General features: G+C 36.8%; 1 protein-coding gene, 1 non-coding gene and 1 pseudogene across 2 annotated transcripts in view; 1 reads left to right on the plus strand and 2 right to left on the minus strand.

The window, feature by feature from the left end:
* The window catches only part of ITFG1 (integrin alpha FG-GAP repeat containing 1), a 242724-nt gene that overhangs the window by 88080 nt on the left and 128961 nt on the right, over positions 1 to 25683 (minus strand). The window contains exon 10 of the mRNA XM_075537119.1: positions 22806 to 22978. Coding sequence (XP_075393234.1) covers positions 22806 to 22978 — 173 coding nt within the window. The remainder of the gene's footprint in view (positions 1 to 22805; positions 22979 to 25683) is intronic.
* LOC142432707 (protein BEX1-like) lies at positions 358 to 726 on the plus strand (annotated as a pseudogene).
* On the minus strand, positions 3375 to 3481 carry LOC142432848 (U6 spliceosomal RNA). The gene has a single exon (XR_012780951.1). It is a non-coding gene; the product is annotated as a U6 spliceosomal RNA (small nuclear RNA).

Genomic DNA, 25683 nt, shown 5'->3' on the forward strand with positions numbered 1-25683 from the left:
CAGTCATTCTACTAAGAGAAATTAAACACACATATCCACACAGCTGGTATACTAATGTTCTGAGCAACACATTTATAACAGCCATTAATTGATGAATACACAAAATGTTGAATATCCATACAATGGAATAGTATTCTGCAATAAAAAAATACCATAAATAGAACACATGTTGAGGGATGTGGACTGGAGCCTCTAGGGGGTGCACAGAAGCACTAAGCTAGAGAAAAAAGAAATTTAAAAATCCTTTGGATCTCCTAGGCTCTGAACCTTGAAAAGTGTGTAGTAGCGTCTCTGTCCTCAGTGTTGATCTGACCAGGAAGCTTTTCGTCCCTTCTCTGCCTTAGTCGCCTAGGAATAATGGAATCTAAAGAGAAACAAGCAGGAAAAAAAATCCCATGGTGGGAAATGCCCACCAGGAAAAGGACGGAAAGGAGCAAGTTACTAATAAAGGAGAGGCCTTGGCACTGCCTTTGGAAGCTGGTGAATACTGTGTGCCTATAGGAAGTCGCTGGTGACTCTGAGTCAGACAGCCTATCCGACGGTGCAGCTAGGACATGATTCAGAGGCTTGGAGAGCAGCAGGCAAGGATGAGGGAGGAGAATGTAGACAGGATTGGGGCGGAGGTGAGATTGCTGATAGAAAACCCGAGGAGAAAGCAACGGAGTCACAGTCGTCGTGCAGTGAGCACTAACCCCCCACCATGTTGAGTTTTGCCTTATGCCCTGAAACTAATAGGGAGACCCCTGCTTCCTAAACTTACATGTGTGCGCGGTACCTTTATTGTAACCCTTTGATATGACCTGTTTCTGATGGGTCCTCTATTACCAGCTTTTAACTGAATGTGTTTTTGAACCAGTCTCTTTAAGTTTCCATCAGAAGGGGAGTTTTATCTATTGCCTAGGAACATGCTCATTATACATTGTAAAGTTAATAAAGTAGTTCAAAACAAATTAAACAAAAAGAACACATGCTGGTTAATCTCAAAATTAATATACTGAGTGAAAAATGTGAGACACAAAGCTCAATGTTGTATGCATTTATGTAAAATGATCAGAAAAAGCAAAACTAGAGAGAAATGATAGTAGTAGTTGCCTAGGGTGAGCAGGTGTAGGGCAGGGTTGATGGGAGGACTGGGAGGAATGATTAAGGAGAGTTGGGTTTCTTCTTAGGGTAATTAAAGTAGTTTAAAATTGATTGGTGATTACATAGTATGTGCATTATATCTCAGTAAAGCTCTAAATTACAAAAAAAGGAAAAAGAAAGAAATTATAGAAAAATTTAAATAACCAACCAATCATAGGAAATAGTTGTCTTTAAGTAACATAACATATAATTGCACATATCACATACCACTTCTCTGAAGAGTCTAATACCTAATATATGTAGTATATAGTCATTTGAGAAAGGTTTTTATTTATCTTCAAAGACCATGAAATCAGTTTTGTTTTTCAATACACTATCAACCTGAGAAAGTTGAATGTTAATATGCAGTGCGCATCTGTCTGGTTTCTCATTAAGAAAGGTATCTGATGGATCATTTAACTTAGAGTTTGATTTTCTCCCTGATTGCTCTTACAGCTTGTGTGTCCACTTTAGTCATTATTATCTTCAGTGAGTTCTACTCATCTAGACTGTCATTAAGTCTATTACTCTTATTTCTCTAATTTCATTATCAGCCTAAGTTCACATGGACTGGAAAGAGATTCAATTTGGGGATATGTCTAAGATTTTCTATAAAGTTTAAGGAAGGCAATTTTTTTGAAAGGCAGTTTTTGATATAAAAGAAAAAGAATAAAAAAGAAATAGAAATAAAATTAGGAATCCTCTAATGAGTCAAAAATTTTTTGAATTACTACTTATGTACCAGTGCTGCCAGCTATTGGTAAACGTAGAATCCTCAACTAAGATAATATAACAAAATAAAACTTCCATGTGGGTCACAGGTCCCCAAACTTATTTGGCCCACCGTCCCCTTTTCAGAAAAATAATTACTCAGAGCCCCCAGCAATGAAAACTTTTGTTCTATAGATCATAATCCAGTATAAATGTAAGTATTTTTTCCACAGCCCTGTTGGACCATTCTAGTGCCCTTCAGGGGTCAGTATTGCCCACTTTGGCAAGCACTGATTTAGATGAATGAAAATTACAAATGTCAAATGAGATAATAAGATGTGATATTAAGAATCCTTGGTGGCATAATGGGTTATACATTGGGTCAATAGTTGCTTCTTAGGAGAAAGATAAGACTTTCTACTCCCTTAAAGAGTTATAGTCCTGTAAACTAACAGGAGCTATGTCATACAGGGTCACTAGGAATTACTGACTCGATCACAGTGAATGAGAAGCTTGATATTAAAAGTAAAGTTCACTTGATCTCTGTACAAAAGTAATCTATTTATTCCCTAGATAATATTCAGGATATGAGATTCACTAGAGAAACAGTAAATGTTTCTTGAATAAAACATGGATCTTTGTAGAGCAAGGTCTATTAAAAGGGAAAATTTAATGGGATATAAGACTGTGTAAGGTTTCTGTTAAGTAAAGTATAAAAAAGTGTCATATTTTAATATATCTATATCCAAAATGGTTTCTTATATTGATTAATTTGCTGGTCATTGGAACATGTTCTTTATAGGTATTATAACATTTGTGTCTTTTATCTTTAAAAATGACAGGCTATTTAGATGTACATATCCTGCCTAATTAAATGTACATACAGAAAAAAAAAGACTTATTTCCCCCCCCTCACTGCTGAGTCAATAGTGATACTACAGGGCAGGGTAAATGGCCTCTGTGAGTTTCACAGACTGTAACTGTTGAGGGACTAGAAAGTCAGTCTTGCTCTCATGGAGAGATAGTGGTTTCACACTGCGAGCCTTGAGGATCTCAGTCCTATAATAACCACTATGCAAGCCAGGTCTTCTGAAAAACTCCTTACAAACTCAAACTCACTGCCATTGAGTCAATGCTGACGCATAGTGAGCCCCCCTCTGGGTTTACTAGACTATATCTGTTTATTGGAATAGAAAGTCCAGTTATTCTCCCATGGAGCTGCTGGTGGTTTTGAACTGCCTACAATGCAGATGGCAGCTAGCACACAACCACTACCCCACCAGGGCTCCATGAAAGACTCATTACTCTTTTTTTAGTTATTAACAGTGTAGGATGCAGTGTTAAGGTAGATAAAAGACAAAGAGTAAGAAAATGAGAAAGCCAGGGAGATGAAGGATGATTTTTGCTTTGAACAAATGGTACCAATGATGACATGCGAATTATAAGCCAATAAAACTATAAAAAGTAAATTCCTGCTTTATTGTCATTGGTATAGTTTAATAGTTTAGATTTAAATAAAAAATTTAAAACCTGTTTTTAAAAAAAATATGGAACGCTTCACGATTTTGGATGTCATCCTTGCGCAAGGGCCGTGATAAGCTTCTCTGTATCATTCCAATTTTAGTATATGTGCTGCCGAAGCGAGCACTCAAAACCTGTTTTATAAGACTTCTGGCAAATAAATATATGAAATATATACATACGTATACATTAAAGAAGTACAATAGAACAGATTTAAAGGAGAGAATTTTCAGGTTTGAAGTACCAACAGTGGAGCACCTGGGGGAAGAGTTAATCAGGTAATAGTATAGACAAGCATAAGGCCCAGATACAGAGATTTAAAAGGCCTAAACTTGTATGTAGGAAGCCCTAGTGAAGTTGTGAATTATGAGTTGGGCTGCCAACCTCAAGGGCAGTAGTTTAAACCCAACAGCTGTTCCTGGGATTTTTGCTCCTATACATATTTATAGCCTCAGAAACACAATTCTACTTTTTCTCATATGAACAGTAGGATGTGCTTCAGTTAAGGTAGTCCATATTAAGAAGAGTCCTCAGAAGAGACATGATAGAAACATTCAGAGAGGTTATAGAACATACCAGGGGAGATCATTGGGGCTGAATGAGCTATTCAGTAGATTGGGGTGGGTTGAAGCAGGTTAAGGGTAATGTTGAGAAGATATAATTCAGAAAGTTGTCCAGAATCACACACAAAAAAGTATTTTGGGTTGGAGGCGATTCACAAATAGTTAAAGGAAGATGTAGGGAAAGAGTGGAGAAGTGGGAGATAAACAAGCCAGGGTAATTGATGCTGCAAGATCCAGACTGGACAGGTGGCACTGGAAAGGAAAGGGTACAAGGAGAGGTAGATGACGCAAGGAGGAGACTGTTGCAATAATTCAGGGTGAAGAGAGAGTATTTTGATTTAGGAATAGAAAAGTCTGGAAATCACATTACAAAAGAAGACTGGACTGGCTAAAATGGTTGGAAACAGATAACGACGTGGCAGATTTGATGAGAAGGGAAGCATGACTAAGTCTGGTTTCATATGGTTCAAGTTTGAGCACTTTGTGGAATGTCCACAGGGGAAAGACAAAATAATTCTTTAAAAGTTTGAATGAGAAATACTTATCTTAGAGCTATAGAGAACTGGGACATTCAAAATCTAAATGAATGCTAGACTTCAAAAAATGGGCTCCTCCTAAATATGCCATTTCCAGTGAATTTTTTTAGAGTCATTACCACAATCAATTTTTATGCATTTTCATCTTCCTTATGCTTGCTACTTGTGTAATTATTATTTTCTTTTAACTATGGCAAACATGTACAACCAAAAATGTTTGCCAAGTGGACAACTTCTACAGTGAATTTTTAATAGTAATGCTATTCGAGAATCTAAATATCCAATAGCTGAAGATTAAGTAAATTCCAAAAAGTATTTGAAATTATTAATCATATTAAAAGAAAAATTTACTTACACATAAAAGTATAATTTTAAATAAAATCTCATGAAATTTATGCATCTTAATACCTGTGAGACATAAGAACTAACCACTATTAAGACTCAATTTTATCTTCTTTGAAAAAGTTTGACAATAAGTCTAGTTAAGATAATTATTTTAATAAAGGACACTCCCCACAATGAAAATGCATTAAAATAAGATTAAACCTGTAATGTATACATAATCACCTATTAATTCCTTTAGAGGATAAACCGCTTAATTAATTAAAACTCTGCTAAAAGAAAAAAGTAGATGCAATATAATTAGCCTTTCAATAGAATGGAAAAGTTTCTCCTTGTTAAGGTCTTAGTTTTGAGTGACCTCAAGAAATCCAGATTCAAGCTCAGCATGCTAAGTTACTTTTTACTGTTAGTCAAAGGTGAGGAACGATTTCCTCTTCTTGGGCCAATGGCCCTTTATAATTACCGTGAAAAGGCATACTGCGACGGAATGGATTGTTTCCTATGGTTCCTCTAGTCATAGCCTTTGTTACTCCACCAAATGTCATTCACTTTTCTGATAGGTCTTGATAAGAAAATAAGGGAGGATACTGATTGGATTCAGCTGTGATAGATTGTGTAAAAGGATTCATTGTGACTGTCATTCTGCTAGGTATAAAATCAGCCATCTCAGAAAGTGGGGGTGGAGGTGATGATATTTTACTACTAACAAGAGAGGAGAATCAGAAGTGGAGTGTGTCCTTAGATACAGAACGTCATTAGGAGACAAAATGAACTCAAGATGGAGTAGAGTGTCAAATATACATCTGGGAATTATCAGGATCATCAAAGAGAAACTTGGGCCAAACTTAAGAACCATATTGTAGGGCATACACAGCTCATCAAATATAAAGGAATCACACACAGTGAAAGACAAAATAGATGACTGGGACCTATTAAAAATAAAACCCTACCACATGGAAGAAGCACACCAGCCTATGTGACCATGAGGTGTCAATGGGAAGAGGTATCAGAAGTTTAAAAACACATAACCAAAATGATATGAAGGGGAGTGAATGTAGTGGAGACACAAATTCTACCAGCAAGACAATTGGACAGTCCCTCTGCAAAGGGTCTCATAGAACTAAGGATAAATCCAGGGTGTGGTACTGAGGAACCAGATAACTATCCTCTAGTTCTTTAAGATTTCCTCCCCTTACTATTAAGGCCCTTATGTGATATACTTCATTAATCATGTTAGATTTGCATATGCTCATTTGTACCTTCAAGATTGCTTGGTACATGGTAGTCAAGACAGATGACCCTGGGAGACAGTGACAGGAGTAAGGGTTCCATGAGGGTACAGGAAGTGAGGTAGGGGGAGTGGGGAGAGGGGAGTTGATAGCATTGAAGATTGTATAACCCCACCAGATGGGACTGAACAATAGAACTGTATGGGAAGAGAAGTGATATATTGGAATGAGTAATATATGTCAATAAAAATATTATTTAACTAAAAGAAAATAAAACCCTAATATACAGCATAAGACTTCACCAAAATGGTAAAGTCAAAGTCACAAATTGAGAAAAAGTCTTTATCAATGACACAAAAGATAAGGGACTAATTAATAAAATTTGTAGAATTCTGCAGAATCTCAATATGAATAGAACAAAAGCCCAGTTAAAGGTGGGCAAAGACACAAATAGACAATTCACAAAGGACAACACTGGAATGACTAATAAACACATGAGGAAATGTTCATAATCACTAGTAGCCATTTGGTAGATGAAAATCTAAACAATAATGAGATATTACCTTACAACCACAATGATAACACAATTCAAAAAAAAACACAACAAATACTGGAGAGTGCGGAGAGATTGGAAATCTTATACACGGCTGGTGAGCTTGTGAATATGTACAACCATTCTGGAAAGCAATCAGGTGCTGTCTAAAAGAGTTGGGTGCAGAAATGTCACAAAGCCGAGCAACACCATTAAAAAAACCCAAAGAAGAGACAGAACACAAACAGATGTATGCATTCCCTGTTCACTGGAGCACAGTTCACAATAGCAAAACATTGGAGACAGTCTAAACATCCATCAGCAGAAGAATGGACAAAGAAACAATGGTACATACACACAATACAGTAAGAAACCCTAAAGAACAGTGAGAAAATCATGAAACAACTCATAAAATTGAAGGACCTGGAAACCATTATGCTGAGTGAAGTTGTCATCCCCCTCGAGGATAAGGTAATTCTGTTGATGGTGTCATTAATTTAGGGTCTCTAAAGTGAATCAGAGACCTATACAACCATAGGTATATGAATAGATTTTGAGTTCAGTTACTTGTATCTCCAAACTAAGACAAATTAGTTCTTATGATATGGCCCTGCTTTATGCTTCCCATCTTCAAGAAATCATGGATGATATGGTTTTATAGAAAAGAAGGGTATCATTGCGGGTGCTGAAGAAACCAGATGGTGCCCAGTCACTAGCAACAATAGAATCTGGGGTCTTAAAGACTTGCTTTCAAAGTAGCATCAATTAAGTTCATGTGTAAGAAGCACATCATGCTGGATAACCCAAGAATTGCAAATAAAATCTAAATATCAAGATGGGAATAGTATCAGAGTTTAAATTCTTTTTTCTCTTTTAAAAATAATTTTATTGGGGGCTTGTAAAACTCTTACCACAATACATACATCCATCCATTGTGTCAAGCACATTTGTACATTTGTTGCCCTCATCATTCTCAAAACATTTGCTTTTGACTTGAGCCTTTGGTATCAGCTCATTTCCCCCCTTTCCTCCCCACACCCCCTCTCTCACAAACCATTGATAATTTATAAATCATTATTTTGTCATGTCTTATACTGTCTGACATCTCTGGTCACCCACTTTTCTGTTGTCCACCCCCCAGAAAGGGGGTTATATGTAGATCCTTGTAATTGGTTCCCCCTTTCTCCCCAACCTTCACCTTACCCTCCTGGTATGGCTACTCTCATTATTGGTCCTGAGGGTTTATCTGTCCTGGATCAAGTGTTTTTCCAGCTCTTGTCTGTAGCAGTGCACATCTTCTGGTCTTACCAGGTTTGTAAGGTAGAGCTGGGATCATGATAGTGGGGGGAGGAAGGATTAAAGAACTAGAGGAAAGTAGTATGTTTCATTGGTGCTACACTGCACCCTGACTGGCCCGTCTCCTCCCGCTGGTCTAGGTGTTCTGGTCTTAGGGTCCTAGAGGCTGATGCCAAAGCTTTCATCTTAGATGGTCACTCGCAAGCTATTAAGACCCTATCCACTACTCATCAAAGTACAATGCTGAATATTGTCTCTGTGTACTCTTTTAAACCAACCGATTGTGATATCCCATGAGATTATATTCCTAATATCCCAGGCCAAACAGTCATTCTCTCCTTCAAGGTGTTAGGTATGACTAACAAGTTTTCATACTTTTTTTACCCTGCATTCCGTACTAAATTCATAGATATATAACAAAGTTTCAAAAAGTTTGTGGGGAAAAAATTCCCACTATATTTCCATTCCATTAATCCATACAGTTTTTCATATATTCTTGAATTTAAAGCATATGTAAATAAATACATATATAGAAATACCCTCTGTCAATACAGTGATACATCAGTTGCCAAACTCAATTTGTACCAAATTTGTGTCTGAACACCAGAAAGTTCCAGAATTAGACATAGTTTTCCTATAAGAAATAATGGAAAACCAAATAATTGGTTCTTTTTAAAAAATCATTTTATTGGGGGCCCATACAACTCTTATCACCATCGATACTTATATCAATTGTGTAAAGCACATTTGTACATTCATCACCCTCATCATTCTCAAAACATTTGCTCTCCATGTAAATTCCTGGCATCAGCTCCTCATTTTTTCCTCCTCCCTCCCCGTGTCCCCCTCTCTCATGTCCCCTTGATAATTTATAAATTATTATTTTGTCATATCTTACACTATATGACATCTCTCTTCACCCACTTTTCTGTTGTCCATCCCCCAGGGAGGAGGTTACATGTAGATCCTTGTAATCGGTTCCCCTTTTCTATCTCACCTTCACTCCACCCTCCAGGTATCGCCACTGTTACCACTGGTCCTGAAGGGATCAACTGCCCTGGATTCCCTGTGTTTCCAGTTCCTATCTGTACCAGTGTACATCCTCTGGTCAAGCCAGATTTGTAAGGTAGAATTGGTTCTTAAGCCCCAAAATTACCATTAGAAATTAATTTTCCTAATTCTTAAAATGACTATGGGGGTTTTTAGCCTCTTATCTATCACTCACTGTCTTGATTGTATTATCCCCCTTGAGTTGTTTCCGATTTATCCTAATTAACAGTAACTTTTCAGTCTCTTCAATGGTCTGGGTTCTTTGTTTCTCGGTTAATTATTCCACAACTTTTGCTACATTAGCTGCTGTAATCACACCCCCTCTCTGCACCCGCTTGCCGCCCCCCTCCCCACAATTTTGATAATGTCTTCTAAGCCATGCTGTATTCAGCCCCCAAATCAAATCTGACAAGTGACTACCTGGTTCAAATTTCACAACGATTTCTCTCTTTAACTAAATATTGGTTCCCATCGTTTCCTCTTAGTTTTCTTGCTAGTACCGTATCACTGACTCAAACAAATCACTACTTTACACAAATAAAGCACAAAAGCAAAAAGGATGATGACAAATCCTTTAATGTACAAACACAGCTACTATACGTTGCTTTAGCAAGAGCAGTACTTAGACTGATGTGTCACCCCTTTGTGTCGGCCCAGACAGTTGTTCAAGTCAGATTTTTGGTTAGACCACAGAGTAAAGTTTGAGATTGGAGCTATTTTTCACTATATAAGCAAGGGTAAAGAAAAAGTATTGCTACTAGGATTGCAGTTCATACATACATGAGTTTATTGTAAACATGTTAATTAATGTCTCTAATCAGGGGATAGCTATATCTAGTTCTATAAGTAATATGCTTGTCAGTCTTTTAAGGTACCTTTAGAAGAAAATGTCCAACTGAAATTATAGCTTTTAAGGGTATCTGCTAGGAAAATTAATTTAAGGCAGATGGAAAACTGAAGTAGAATTTCATTTTACTTGGAAGCAAAACCAACATTCATAGAGGAAATTGTCAAGGAATCAAACAACTTATTGCACTGGGCAAATGTGCTGCACAAGAGCTCTTTACAGTATTGGAGAGCAAAGACGCCCCTTTGAAAACTAAGGTGTGGTTGACCCAAACCATGATCTTTTCAATGACCTCTTATGAATATGAAATGGGGAAGGTGAGTAAGGAAGATCGAAGAATGGATGTATTTGAAGTATGATGTTGGTGGAGAATATTGCTATGGACAGCCACAAAGTACCACTGACTGAAAGAAAAAATAGATCTGTCATGGAAGAAATACAGCCAAAATGTTCCTTAGAAGTGAGGATGGTTAGACTCTGCCCCAAGTCCTTTGGACGTGTTATAATAAGAGACCAGTTCCTGGGAAAGGACAGTATGCTTGGTACAAGGTCAGTTTTGACTCATAGCAACCCCAACTATAACAGAACAAAATACTAACTAATCCTGTGCCATCCTCACCATTATGATGTTTGAGACCATTACTGCAGCCTGGATTTGGGTTAGAAACTGTGATGGCACAGTGAGTTAAGCAATGGTCTGCTAACCAAGGTGTCTGTGGTTTTATATACAATATTTGGTCTTTTGTGACTGCTTCCATTCAGTGTAATTTATTTTAGGTTCATCCTGTTGATATACTTCATTATCCTTTCCTTTAAAGCGGTGGGTTCCACGACTAACATCTTTATATCCATTTCACTTGGTTATTGGGTCTTTGTTATACAGGGTCTGGGTAGTATCTGTCTAGCCTCTCTTCTTGGGCCAATCAATTTGATTTGGACTCTTGAGCCATGATCTTTGTCTAGAACCTAGAGCAAACGAATCAAGTATGGGGGCAGGAGGGAGAGAGAAAGAGACAGGATATCTGTTCATCTGTTCACATATAAACTTCAGGGGATAAAATCCAATAAGCAAACAATAAAATCTAAGACAATGGAAGGGAAGACACAAATGACAGAATGGAAATTGCAGAAAAAGGAAGCACAACAGATGTAACATGATAATATTTCAGAACACTATGGATAAAAACGAAATTCTATTTTGTAGCGAGAACATAAAGAGGTACCTTTGTAGGTATAATCAGATTAGAATCAGACTTCCCGATAAGAAAAGGGAATGTTAGAATATAACAGTGACATATTTGTTTTAATCATTTTATTGGGAGCTCTTACAGATATAATAACATCCCATAGTTCAATCACATTAAGCAATATTGTACAGTTGGTATCACAATCAGTTTCATAACATTTTGTTTCTTCTTGAATAATGGTGAAATATTTTTAAAGGTATAAAATAAATGCTTTTAAGCCTAGTCTTTTATACTCAGTCAGTTAGCCGAAGGAAAAAGAATGAAATTTTTAGAGTTGCAGTTGTTCTATATTCTTGCCAACATTTAATTTTGTTGGTTATTCAGTTGCAACTTTCACAGTGGGTGTGTAAAGGCAACTCACAAAGGTTTTAATTGGAGCTTCTCAGCTTACAATAGTTGAGCATCTTATTTGCTATTTGTATGATTTTTTAATTGAATTGCCTTGGTAATTACAAAAAGATTTAGTTGACCAATTATGTATGGCTATATTTCTACACTATACTGTTTCACAGACAGACAGATAGACTGACTGTTGGGATTTTTCATTGAAATTATATTCAATCTCTAGATTAATTTGGAGTTAATATTCTAAAAATATCAAGTTTTTCAATCTCTGAATATGATATGTCACTTAGGTATTCTTTAATTTCTTTCAATAGTGTTTAGAATGTCAACAACAGGAAACATCAAGCTATGATGATAACTAAACAGTAATAACCTATGAGGGAATTATTTAATGGGCGCATGAGAGAACTTTCTAGGGTAATGATAACCTTGATTGGAGTATTCGGACTTTGATAGTTCTGTGGTAACATTTTCCACTTCCATATGGGACACCTAGGTGACTCCTGGCCAATGTACCTCATGCAGAGCCCATTTTTCAGTGGAAGCTTATGCGAATAGGTTTCAGAGGAACTTCTAGAGTAAGACTGACCAGGAAGAAAGGCCTGGTGATATGCTTCCAAAAGAGAAGTCATTAAAACTCTATGGTTCATAACAGTCTAATCTACAATGGATCCTGGGGATGGATCAGGATTAACAGTCTTATGGCTTCCTCACAATTGTTCCCATGTTTGAGCCCACTGTTGAGCCACTTTATCAACTCATCACATTGATGGTCTTCTTTTACTTTGTCAAGCATGGTGTTCTTCTCCAGTGGATGGTTGCAATAAATAAGTGGAGATATCCAAACTCCTCTGGCTTCATTCACTATTGCAACAAGGCAGGGGTCAGACATACCACTATGTTCCACTTTCTCCACCTATTCTGATACCAACTAGTCTTCAGCCAGCAGCCAAGTCTTTCTCAGGTCCTCAGTCTCTCATCCATGCCTTTGCATCTTGGCCTTTGCATCCACGGGCCTGGGAGCCAGTCTGTTGCTTTGTCTCACAGCTCCACGGTCTCAGGCCTGAAACCTCGTAGAAGAAGGTGCCCCATAGTCTCAGGCCAGATGAGAAGGTACCCCATAGTCTTGGTGCTGCTCCTCTGAGTTCATGCCACAGTCTGTGGTGCATCTGGTCTTGCTTGGTGGCCCCCATCACTTCACACAGAGATCTCGATGTGCTCTTCCAAATGGTCCTGTGATTTCTCTCTCTTTCCCAGATGACTCTTCTATACCTAGGAATGGCTTTGATGGAGGCGTGGTTGATGGAGGTCTTTGAGCAGACTATATCCTCAAGAAAAATGAAGGATGGTGTCTTAAAGTGGAGTTTAAAGATGCCTCTAAGGAAACAATGGGTGTTGCTTGTTTCACACCCTCTACTAAGGCGAGCATTTAACCCCAACTTAATACTGTACCAAAACACAAAATCCATTGTCATGAAGTTGACCTTATAGGATAGGGCAGAATTGCCCCTGTGGGATTTCAGAGACTTGCAACTCTTTATGGTAGTAGAAAGCCCCATGAAGTAGCTGGTGGTTTCAAATGGCTGATTTTGCAGTTTGCAGTCCAACAAGTAACTACTGCAACACTAGGGTTTCCTGTAACACAGAACTCCTTCCAAAATGGTATAGGAACATGCATATGGTCCAGAATTATAATGATAAGGAATTGTGGCAAGATGGCTCATATTAATTGGCTCTATCTCACTTGACTATATTTTCCTTGATGACAAAGTCTCACTAGCCTTGCTTTACGTCCTACAACACATATGTCTATTTTTTGGGCAACTCAACAACAACTCATAGTCGTTGAATCAGTTCCATCTGACTCATAGTGAATCTGTTGGGCAGGTAGGTTTCCAAGACTAACTCTTTAAGAAAACAGAAATCCATGTCTTCCTCCTCTTTGGTTTATCTAATACTTTTTTTGCTAACATCATAATTAAAAGGCATCAAATTTTCTTCATTCTTCCTTTTCACTGTCCAGCATTTATATGAATATGACATGAATGAAAAGACCATGTCTTTAAGAAGCATATATTAATCTTTAAAGTGACATCTTTGCTTTCAATCACTTTAAAGAGATACTTTGCAGCAGATTTACCCAATGTAATATGTTGTTTGGTTTCTAGATTTCATGGGTACTGTGGATCAAAGTAAAACATAATTCTTCACAAGTTCAATATCATGACTTTGTTTATTGGTCCAGTTGTGAGGACCTTTCCCCCTCTTTATGTTGAATTGTAATTCTTATTAGTCTTGGATTTTCATCAGTAAGCTTCAAATCCTCTTCATTTTAAGAAAGCAAGTTTCTGTCTATTTGTATATTAAAGTTGTCAAAGATTTTCCCTTTAATCCTAATGCCACATTCTTCTTCAAATAATCCAGCCTCTCAGTTTAGTTCCTCAGCATACATATTGATTATGTATGGTGAAAAGATACAGTATTGACACATACCTTTTCTGATTTCAAATCATGCAGTATCTTTTAGTTTTTCTTGAATCAACTGCCTATTGCTCAATGTACTGGTGTTTGCATAAGCACAATTAAGTGTTCTAGAATTCCCATTCTTTGCAGTATTATCTATAATTTGTTATGGCCCACACAATCTAATGCCATTCTGAGAGACATTGGCTTAAACAAAACAAACCCCCAATCTACTCTTTTTGTAATTTTATCAAATGCCCTACACTAAAATATTGAGATATCATCTAATCTCCAGTAACTGTGAATGCAGATAACTTTCCTGGTTGTTGTTATATGTTGTTGAGTCAGTTCCAAATTAGCGACTCCATGTACAACAGAAAGAAACACCTTCTGGTCCTATACCATCCTCACAAACATCCCTATACAGAGTTATTATTCATTAACATAAGATCAATTAATGATTTGGGTCATAAGAATAATGTCAATCATTATGTTACAAACAGGTTATATTTAGTAACAGTTATACAGATATTGATATAGTAATGTGACAGAGCACCAATATTTATTTTGCAAAGTACCAGCAAATATTCCTAGGTATAATATACAAGAAAAGAAAATTTCTTTCTCTCCCCTTTGTTGCACATGAAGACCTTTCCAATTCACATCTATGGAAAAGACTGTGAACTTTATTTTAAATAGAAATTATTATATTCTGAGTGAGGTATAAAATATAAAATGAGCAAGATGATTTCATCTAATTTTATATGATGATGATACCCTTTGATATAATCTAATAATTAAAAGGAAAAAAAGTGGCTAGAAATGTTCACACCAAACCAGGCTACTGTAGTAGAAACCACTTTGCCTTTTAAAGTAGAGAGTTCAGAAGGTAGTTTAACATTTTCTTGATGAGTTAGGTTCATCAAAGTGAAACTAAATTATTCTATATATTATCAGGTGAAAATGAAAATAGAGATTACACTGAATTGGTAATGAGCTAATATTTTCAGCAGATGCATTAAACATTTACTTTTATGAGTTTCACAGATAATAAGTCGATTCTGGTCATTTTCAAGCCTTTTAAAACAGTGGATTGAATATGTACAACAAATCATTCAAAAATTACCTCTGGAGAAGGAAGAGCCAAGAATTGGAGGAGGCTATGACATGCATGACAAATTACTTCCATGAACCTTTGCCATGAGACCGGAAGAACTGGGTGGTGCCTGGTTATTACTGAACATTTTGATTAAAAATTCTATACAGAATCCTGATCAAAAGTAGAAAAATGTGGAACATAATTTCAAATATTACTGGAATCTAGACTATCTGGAACCATGTGGACTGGCTAAACCCTTAAAAATACTATACTGAGATAATCTTTTTTTTTTTTTTTTCTGAGATAATCTTAAACCAAAATTCTCTCTGAAATTTTCCCAAAAGCAAATAATAGTTTAGCTTAAGTACTTATAAATGCCTGTTTTGCACATTGGTTTCTTTTAAGAGTACCTATATAGAAGGACATCATGCCTGATAAAGCAGAGGGTCAGAAAAAAAAGAGGAAGGCCCTTCACAAGATGGAGAGAGACAGTGGTTACAACAATGGATTTAAAGCTAAAACCAACTGTGAGCACAGCACAGAACTGTGCGGTGTTTTGTTCTGTTGTACATAGGGTCACTATGAGTCAGACCCACTTGACAGCATATAGATTCAAAGCAACAACAGCATTTTGAGGGATCAGGTATGGACTTACAGGCCAATGAGTTTCTATTAATAGAGAAAGAACAACTCAGAACCAGATGGAGAGAATAGTCACACAAAAAATTTCAATTAATTTTTCTGAATTATACATTTGGAAAATGTTGAATTGTTGCAAGCTTTGCTATATACAGTCTAAAAATAAAATTAAATTAATATAATTATTCTGCTTATGAAATGCTATCACAAGTGACCACAGCTTACCTACATCTCCTTTAATAGCAAGTAGTTACAGTGAAGACTTATTGCTAAGGTATATAGACTAGTGTCTTTTTCTTTTCGCAGACTTGGACACCTTCTGGATTTTATTTGTTTTTATCTTTGTACTTTTGTACTGTCTTCAAAGTGACTTTTATTATCTGCTCATATCATCACTTCCAACCACAAATGCTCCTTTTGCTTATCTTCCACTTACATTTTTCCCCACTTCAAATTTTTTTCTTAAATGGCAGGGGAGGGGCAGGGAAAAGGGGCTAGGAAGATATGCATTCTGAGGACATGAGTTGAAGTTTTAACTCTGTAACTTACAAATAATTTATTGTGTTACACAGTTATATTAATATATTTAAATCATTGCATTGTGTGGTATGTGAATTCTATGTCAACACCACTTAAAAGATATTGCTAGTAAATGAGGTAAATTCTATGACCATCGATAGTGAGACTTAACATGTAAACATAATACAATTCCATCTAGATCTTAGTATCATTTTTTAAAGAAATAGAATGTCGACAGTGTGGGAATTACGCCTGATCTGATCCCAGCACACCAAGGCAAAACCACTAAGGGCGTGCAACAGAACAGCAAGGGGAAGAGAGCAACAAAGGACCCAGGGAATGCCAAAAACAGATTTCAGGGCCAGGGCTTGGCACCCCATCAGACTTAACCAGAAAACACTCCTAAAGGCCAACAAACAGTCCTTGAACTACCTACAGGCTTTTCTTTTCTTTTTGTAAGTGGCTTTTTGTTGTTGTTTGTTTTCTTTTGTTGGTTTGTTTCGCTCTGTCTTGTTTTTGTGCATGTTATTATCTGCGCAGGTCTGTCTAAATAAGAATGGCAGGACGAATCTGGAGGAGAAAACAACAGGACCGATGGTTCCAGCGGGGAAAGGGCAGAAGTGGAGGTGGGGAAAGGAAGTGGTGTTAACAAACCCAGGGAAAAGGGAACAAGAAGTGATCCAAACCGGTGGTGGAGGATGTAGCAGGCCTAGTGGGGCATGATCAAGGGTAATGTAACCAAGAGGAATTAGTGAAACTCAAATGAAGGCTGAGCATGATAGTGGGACAGAGGAAAGTAACAGGATATAAAGGAAAGAACTAGGAGGCAAAAGGCATTTAAAGAGGTCTAAATATAAGCATGTACATATGTAAATATATTTATATATGAGGATGGGGAAATAGATCTATATACATATATTTATACCTTTAATATTAAGGTAGCAGATGGACATTGGGCCTCCACTCAAGTACTTCCTCAATGCAATACTTTGTTCTATTAAATTGGCATTCCATGATGCTCAACTTCCTGACACAAAAGCTGAAGACAAAGTGGGTACATAAGCAGATGTGATGAAAAAAGTTGATGGTGCCCAGCTATCAAAAGATATAGCATTTAGGGTCTTAAATGCTTGAAGTTAAATAAGTGGCCATCAAGCTGAGAAGCAACAAAGCCCACATGGAAGAAGCACACCAGCCTGTGTGATCATGAAGTGTCGAAGGGATCAGGTATCAGACATCAAAGAATAAAAAATCAAATCATTGTGAATGAGGGAGAGTGCAGATTGGTGACCCAAGACCCATTTGTAGGCAATTGGACAGCCCCTTAACAAAGGGTTGCGGGGAGGAGACGAGCCAGTCAGTGAAGCAACGATGAAACAAACATCTTCCTCCTTCCACCACTAACCTGATCCCAATTCTACCTTACAAATCTGGCTAGACCAGAGGATGTACACTGGTACAGATAGGAACTGGAAACACAGGGAATCCAGGACAGATGATCCATTCAGGATCAGTGGTGAGAGTGGCAATACGGGGAGGGTGGAGGGAAGGTGAGGTGGAAAGGGGGAACCAATTACAAGGATCTATATATAACCTCCTCCCTGGTTGATAGACAGCAGAAAAGTGGGTAGAGGGAGATGTTGGACAGTGTAAGAGATGACAAAATAACAATCATTTATAAATTATCAAGGATTCATGAAGGAGCAGCGAGGGAGGGGAAAAATGAGAAACTGATACCAAGGGTTCAAGCAGAAAGCAAATATTTTGAGAATGAGGTGGTCAACAAATGTACATGACACAATGGATGTATGTAAGAGTGAGGATAATAGTTGTACGAGCCCCCAATAAAATTATTTTTTAAAAAAAGGATCCACAATTAAGGGAAAATATGACAAAAAAAGCTAAAAACAAGAAAGAAAGAAATGGAATGTGCAACCACTAACTTCTATGGAAAGGAAAAAAATACCCCAAATAAGTAAAGCATTACTTAAGATGAAGAACAAAGTAGGAGGCCTCTCACTTTCCAATTTCAAAACCTATTACATAGCCGCTGTAGTCAGAAAGGCCTGGTACTGGTACAATGATAGGTATGTAGATCAACGGATCAGAACAGAGAATCCAGAAATGAAACCACACACTTCTGGACAACTGATTTTTGACAAAGAGTTGAAATACTCCCTTCAACAAATGGTATTGGAAAAATTGGATTAGCATTTGCAAGAGAATGAAACAGGATCCATGCCTCACTTTATATACAAAAACAAATTCAAGAAAGATTAAGAACTAAATGGAAACTCTAGAGCTATAAAGATGATCAATGAAAAAACAGGAACATTAATACAGGATCTAAACAAACAAAAATAACAAAAAACACTGAACAGTAGACAAAATAGATGATTGGGACACCTTAAAAATAAGACACATTGTGTGTTAAAAGATTTTATCAAAAGAGTAAAATGTGAACCTAAAGACTGGGGAAAAATAGCAATGGTATATCAGACAAAAATTTAATGTCTAAAATATATAGAAAAAAAGCAACACCTCAACAAGAAAAAAAGTGAATAAACCAATTAAAAACCAGGCAAAAACATGAATACACAGTTCACCAAAGAAGCCACCCAGGTGATCAACAAACAAGAAACGCTGGTGATCATTATTAACTTGATAGATACAAATAAAAATGACAATAATATACTGCCTATATTAGGTTGGGTTCTCAGAGAAGCAAAACAAGTGACCCATCTATATCAAGGGTAAAATTCTTTTTTAAAAGTGGTTCACACAATTTTAGGGTCAGGTAAATCAGGTCTGGTCAAGTCTGTGGGCCAGATGTTAAGTCAGAGGCTGGGACTGACAAACCAGGAAGCAGGAAGACAAATTAGAAAGCAAGAAGCCCATGGCTAGTAGATGCAGAGGCAGATGAATCCAAGGTTAGCAGTTTAAATATTAGGTCCTAATCCCAAGGTCAGCAGGAAATATGTTGGCCATTGGCTAAAGTCAACATAACTGGAAGTCAATGAGCCAGGTGCAGGATCCAGACCAGGAAAAAGTAAGGAAGCTTTCTACTTCTACTTATATGACCACAAAATGGAGGAAATTTTTCTTCAATTATATCTATCCTAATTTGCTTACAACTACTTGGCTGCTCATAGCAGATCCCATCATGGAGTGGGTTACACTGTGTTAGGTAATGTAATGGGGGATTACCAGGGCCTAACTGCTAAATCAAATTGATACAGAACCAAACCATCATACCACCTCCCACCATCAGTATTAGCAAAGTTCAAAAAATACAAAGTAAAAATGTTTGAGAGTGGGAGAGATTTGAACCCTCATATACCACTAGTGGGACTGAAATGCTTTTTCAAACTGGAAATGGATGATCACATCACACAGCAATCTCTTTATTCAGTATATACCCTAAAGAAATAAGGAACAAGGCACAAGCAAATATATGCACACTCATGTTCACTGCAGCACGATCCTCAATAGCAAGAATATAGAACTGACATCAGTGGAAGAATAGAGAAATAAACGCTGGTACATTAAGGTACTCTATAGGACAAAGTGGAACTGCCCCCATGGGTTTCTGAGATTGTAATGCTTTATGAGAACAGAAAGCTTCGCCTTTCTTCCACAGCTGGTGCTTTTGAACTGCTCACTGTGCTTAGAAGCCCAATGTGAAACCACTATGCCACCAGGGTTCCTAACTTGGGTGCAGAAGAAGATGATAGCATATAAAAGGCAGAAGGGACCAAAAAAAAAAAAAAGTTAGGTTAAGTTAGGTATAGGGGGTAGGGTAAACTACTGGTAAGTTTGATTACGTTTAAGTTGTTGAATACAATGGCAGCCAATATATTATATTGCATGAATTTATTGATTTAACAGATTTTGAGTGTTATCCTAGCTGATACTCAGAACTTTTAGCTTAGCACCAAAATCTGCTTAAAATGGTAATTTTAATTTTATATTAAAATCTGATGGAAGTTGAGTTTTTCTTAAGTAGGAAATTTCTAGGTTACTACAAACCTCCAATTTATATACACGCCATAGTTATGAAATAATCTCTCACCATCTACTTTTTTTTGCATTTGGCAACAATACTTTTATTGGCGCTGTGAACTTATTTACACATATGATTTTCTAACTTTCACACATCTAGGCCACCTCCTCCACCAGACTGTAAACTTCCTGAGGGCATGGTCCGTATTTGGTAGGTTTATAACTCTCCACAGCCCCTTGTAAAGTACCTCTCTGAAACATCTATCATGTTAATAATTTGAGATGCATACAGTTTTAATAACAAACAGATAGTACATTTCAACATGCACTGAAGACAAATGTGGTGGAGAAAGCTGATGGTGCTCAGCTATCAAAAGATATAGTGTCTGGGGTCTTAACGACTTGAAGATAAACAAGTGGCCATCTAGCTGAGAAGCAACAAAGCCCACATGGAAGAAGCACACCAGCCTGTGTGATCATGAGGTGTCGATGGGATCAGGTATCAGGCATCTAAGACTCAGAATAAAACCATACCCAAGGTGAGTTGGGGCGGAGGGGGAACATGGAGTGGAGACCCAATGCCCATCTGTAGACAGTTGGACATACCCTCAGAGAGGGGTCGCAGGGATGAGATGAGCCAGTCGGGATACAGTATCGCACTGATAAACACACAAATGTCTTCCAGTTCTCTAATGCTTTCTTCCCCCCACTATCATGACCTCGATTCTGTCTTATAAATTGGCTTACACCAGAACACGCACACTGCTACAGATAAGAGCTTACAACACTGGGAATCCAGGATAGATAAATCCCTCATGGCTAACAAAGAGAATAGAGACAACAGGAGGATTAGGGGAAGGTGAGAGGACTAAGAGGGAATTGATCACAAGGATTGACATATAATCACCGCCCCCCAGGAGACGAATAACAGAAAAGTAGGTGAAGGGTGACAGAGGATGATGTAAGATATGAAAATAATAATCTATAACTTATGAAGGGTTCATGAGGAAGGGTGGGGGGAAATGGGGAGCTGATATCAAGGGCTGAAGTAGAAAGAAAATGCTTTGAGAATGATGATGGCAACATATGTACAAATGTGCTGGACAAATTGCGTGAATGTATGGATTAGGATAAGAGATGGAAGAGCACCGATAAAAGTTGTTAGTAAAAAATAAAAATACAACAATGTTGAAATGAAGCTACAACCCTTCAAAACTAATATGAACATTTTTTCCCGATATAACCTTTCAAGGTTTGTTTCTATGCAACTATATTTACTAAAATAGACTACTTTTTTTAAATCGTTTTATTAGGGGCTCATACAACTCTTATCACAATCCATACATATATCAATTGTGAAATAGACTTCTATCATTAGAAAAAAAGCAAATAAGCTATTAGAATTTAGGAAGAGTCACTTTAGGGAATTTCCTTAAGTTTTAAGCTAATTCTGAGTTTAAGTATACTGGTATATAAACTGTTACCTCTAATTTAAATTAAAATAAAATTAAAGGTAGCTGCAGCATTCAAAATCACTTGTAATGCAAGAAACACATTCATAGTTTATGCACACAGGTGTACCTTGTTTGGTTGTACTTTGTTTCATTGTCCTTTACAGACACTGTGATTTTTACAAATTGATGTGTGGCAACCCTGTGTTGAACAAATCGATCAGTATCATTTTCCAACAGCAGGTGCTCATTTTGTGTGTCTGTGTCACATTTGGGTAATTTTCACAATATGTGAAACTTATTCACAGTGCTATAAAAAAACCAAGAAACCAAACCGACTGCCATTGATTTGATGCTGATTCATAAAGATGCTACAGGACAGGGTAGAACTGCCTCTGTGTTTCTGAGTCTTTAACTGTTTACATGAGTAGAAAGCCCCATCTTTCTTCCTTCGAGCATTAGGTGGTTTCAAACCAACCTGTAGATAGAAGCCCAATGTGTAACCATTATTCCACCAGGCTCCCTAATAGACTATAATACAGTGTACATATAACTTTCAAATATGTTGGGAAACCAAAATGTCATGTGATTTGCTTCATGACAGTAGTCTGAACCAAGCCACAATATTTCTGAGGTATGGCTATATAAAAATAATATTAATTTGGTAAGTAGTTGATTGGGGATTTTAATGCCATTATAACACCAGTATGTGCTTAAGTGTCTTATTAAGTACTTCATTTGCTTTTATCAGATATAATGGTCACAATAACTCTATGACAAAGGTACAATTATTACATTCATTTCACAAGTAGTCAGCCCAAGGCCACACATTTGACAAGTGAATTCAAAGTCTAGGTATAGTCTGATCCCAGAAACTATAGGTCTTAACCACCCAGGTTTTGTTTCCAAATGTAAGTGGACAGATCTGATATGTCATCTATTTCAGAAATCAACTGTTTAAAGGGTAAATTCTGGTGAATGAAAAGTATGCTATTTTCTTTTAGATTAAGTCTTCATTTCTATTAAGAGAAAACAAATATGTGAAAAAGAAGAGGTATTCTACACAACGGGAGGAAGTTCAGGGGCCACGTAAAGAAACAGAGACTGAGCTTATACTGCCCCTTATTTTAGGAAGTAAACATATTTAGATGTTATTCCAATTACCAACACCTCTAGGTAGGTCCAAGCTGCCAACTTTTAGACTAGCAGTGACGAGGTTAACTATCCGCGCCACCCAGGGAACCCACAGTGAAGAAAGAACAAATAGTTCTCAGTTGAATTAATTTCATACCTTCCTGATGTATTCTTCAGTATGGCAAGCGCATCTGGATAGCCATCCATGTTGTAGTCTCCAATGTGAAGGGTAATTGGAATTGGTATTTCAGTAGGTCGCTGTTCCTGCCCAAATGGCACAAAGCCCCAGAGTGTTCCTTTACTGCTGAAGTTCTGTAGCACCGGAACCCACTATGGTTGAAAAAGAAAAAGATTGAAGGTTGATTTCAATTTATTTTGACATTGATAGTTCTCCAAGATAAGTACCATTTTATTTAATGCCTCTATTACTATGATACTAAAGATTATCTATTATAAGCTAATTTGGTGAATATCTGGCTGACATTTTGGATAAAAAAGAGAGTCTCCTTTTAATTTGTATTAGTCATTTTTACTTAAACTTACACATGAAAATTCAGAAGGTTTTTCACAGGATCACAAAACCTTATGGTCAACCTGATACTCAATTGTAAGTGAATTGAACAGTTTAATTTTTGTGTTAGACAGAAATATATCCTCAAATAGATATTGGAAAGAAAAAAAAAGAAAACTAAAGCAAATGTCAATATTAATCTAATTCTAATGTCCTTTTAGGAGGACCAATTTAGAATGAAAATCAGAACATGACAGTCTTCCTTTATCTGCTGTACTTTTTAGATATGAAGATAATTTTAGCCCTCATCCTCAGCAAGCAGCTCTAAGGTTTCTCAAACACCAGCAGTCCTGACAAGCTCTGCCTGTAACTGACAGGCACTTCTTGGCCCAGGAGACTGAACTCTGCCACCCAAATTGCCAAAGTATATGTCAAATTTCTTTACTGCCATATTGAAGAGAGATTATGCTGATTTTTAATGAGCTTTCAGAAAATATTTTGTTTGATGGCTAAATCTTCACTTTTTAATACTATAATGAAAAACTGAGACTATGAAGAGTAGGAATCAGCTAAGAGTATGAATGGTGGCATATAACCAGGAAATGTCCAGAAAGAAGCAAGCACAACTGACTTGAAATGACCAGAGGCCAAATATGCCTACAGATGGTTTAAAAATTTTTTTTATACAGATGTTTTTATCTGCAGGTTGAGTCGTCCTTAGGGTTCCAAGCCAAGATATACTGAAAACAGTTTTTGGAAAAGGTTTCAGTACATAGGACACCCTTGACATTTTATAAGCTCTCTAAAGAAAGCATAATTTGCCAAGAAAAAGTCACTTCATGATAAAGACAGGTACTGGATTCTTTTAATAATTGGTCTACTCCTTTAATCAATTTTTAATCTTTTACAGATCAAAAATACATTATATTATATGTTATCTGTATTTTTTTTTAATTTTAACAATTTATTGGGGCTCATACAATTCTTTTCACAGTTCATATATATACATACATCAATTGTATAAAGCACATCTGTACAGTCTTTGCCCTAATCATTTTTTTCTCTTTTCTTCTTTTACATTTTATTAGGGACTCATACAACTCTTACCACAATCCATACATATACATACATCAATTGTATAAAGCACATCCATACATTCCCTGCCCCTGTTATCTGTATTTTAATGTTTTACTTGACTTTGAAAATAATTGATTTTATTTTACAGGAAGATAGGCAATTTCAAAAAAATGTCAGTTATCACAGATTTCTGATGAGGGTGACAATTAATTAGAATAAATCATGTGAGATAAAGCGTTCTTGTTAAGACAAATGTATGAAGGCCTAGACGGTAAAAAAAATCTTACACTTAATGTCATATCCATAACAATTATCAACGAGCTGTGACATTTATGTTCTCAGAGATGACTCTATGTGAAAATCTTCTTATAGTAGACTATAACTTAAAGAAAAAAGATAATAACTACTGGTTTGCTTACGCCCATGAGTCAACAAGTAGCTGTTATTTAATATAATATTGTTTTAAATAATTCAGAACTTTTAAAACTTATAGATAATAAACTTAAAAGTGTAATATTTAAGAGTTTTTAGAAAGCTGACAGCATGAAGATCTTCTACAATCTTACTATAAAATATGATGTTCCTGACTTACAAGGGCTACACAAGCCAAATGGCATTTTCCATTGGCTAAGATGTATGTGAAAATTGAACACTGAATAAGGAAGACTGAAGAAGAATTGAGCATTTGGATTGTGGTGCTGGAGAAGAATGCTGGAAGTACCATGGACTCCTAAAAAGACAAACCAATCTATCTTGGAAGAAGAAAGGCCAGAGTGCTTCTTAGAGGCAAGGGTGGCAAGACTTCATCTTACATTCTTTGGACATATCAGGAGAGGCCAGTCTCTGGAGAATGACATCATGCTTGATAAAGTGGAGGGGTAGTGAAAAAGAGGACGGCCCTTGATGAGATGGATTGACAGAGTGGCTGTTCCAATGGGCTCAGGCACAGGAACAATCCTATGGATGGTGCAGGACCGTGCCACGTTTAGTTCTGCTGTGCAAAGGGTCATTAAGAGTCAAGGCCACCTTGATGACACTGAACGACAATAGTCATTTATTATCCCGTAACAGAAAATGAAATGGATGAATACTTCTGTTTTACTGGTTTCCTTTCAGGTACTTTCACAATGGAAATAGTCTTACTGTTATAAACTATCATTCCCACATGGATTTTCTGTTGTGACACCTAGATCCTAAATTGTTCCATACACACTACAAATAAAAAGTCAGTATGAGAAAATGAACTAATTCTAGACACCAGAAATAAATAAGAACAGCCTTACAACTAACCATGATGGTCTTCAAAAAAAAAAAACCCTAAACATTATTATAATGTTTTACACCTTCTAATTCCATAAGATATTAAAAGGTCATTACTAAATTCAGAATGTTTTTTTTTTCACACATGACCTTATTATACCAGTGCTTTTCTTCCCAAATCAGAGCC

The sequence above is a fragment of the Tenrec ecaudatus genome, chromosome 18 (genome assembly GCF_050624435.1).
Source record: "Tenrec ecaudatus isolate mTenEca1 chromosome 18, mTenEca1.hap1, whole genome shotgun sequence".
Classification (NCBI taxonomy): domain Eukaryota; kingdom Metazoa; phylum Chordata; class Mammalia; order Afrosoricida; family Tenrecidae; genus Tenrec; species Tenrec ecaudatus.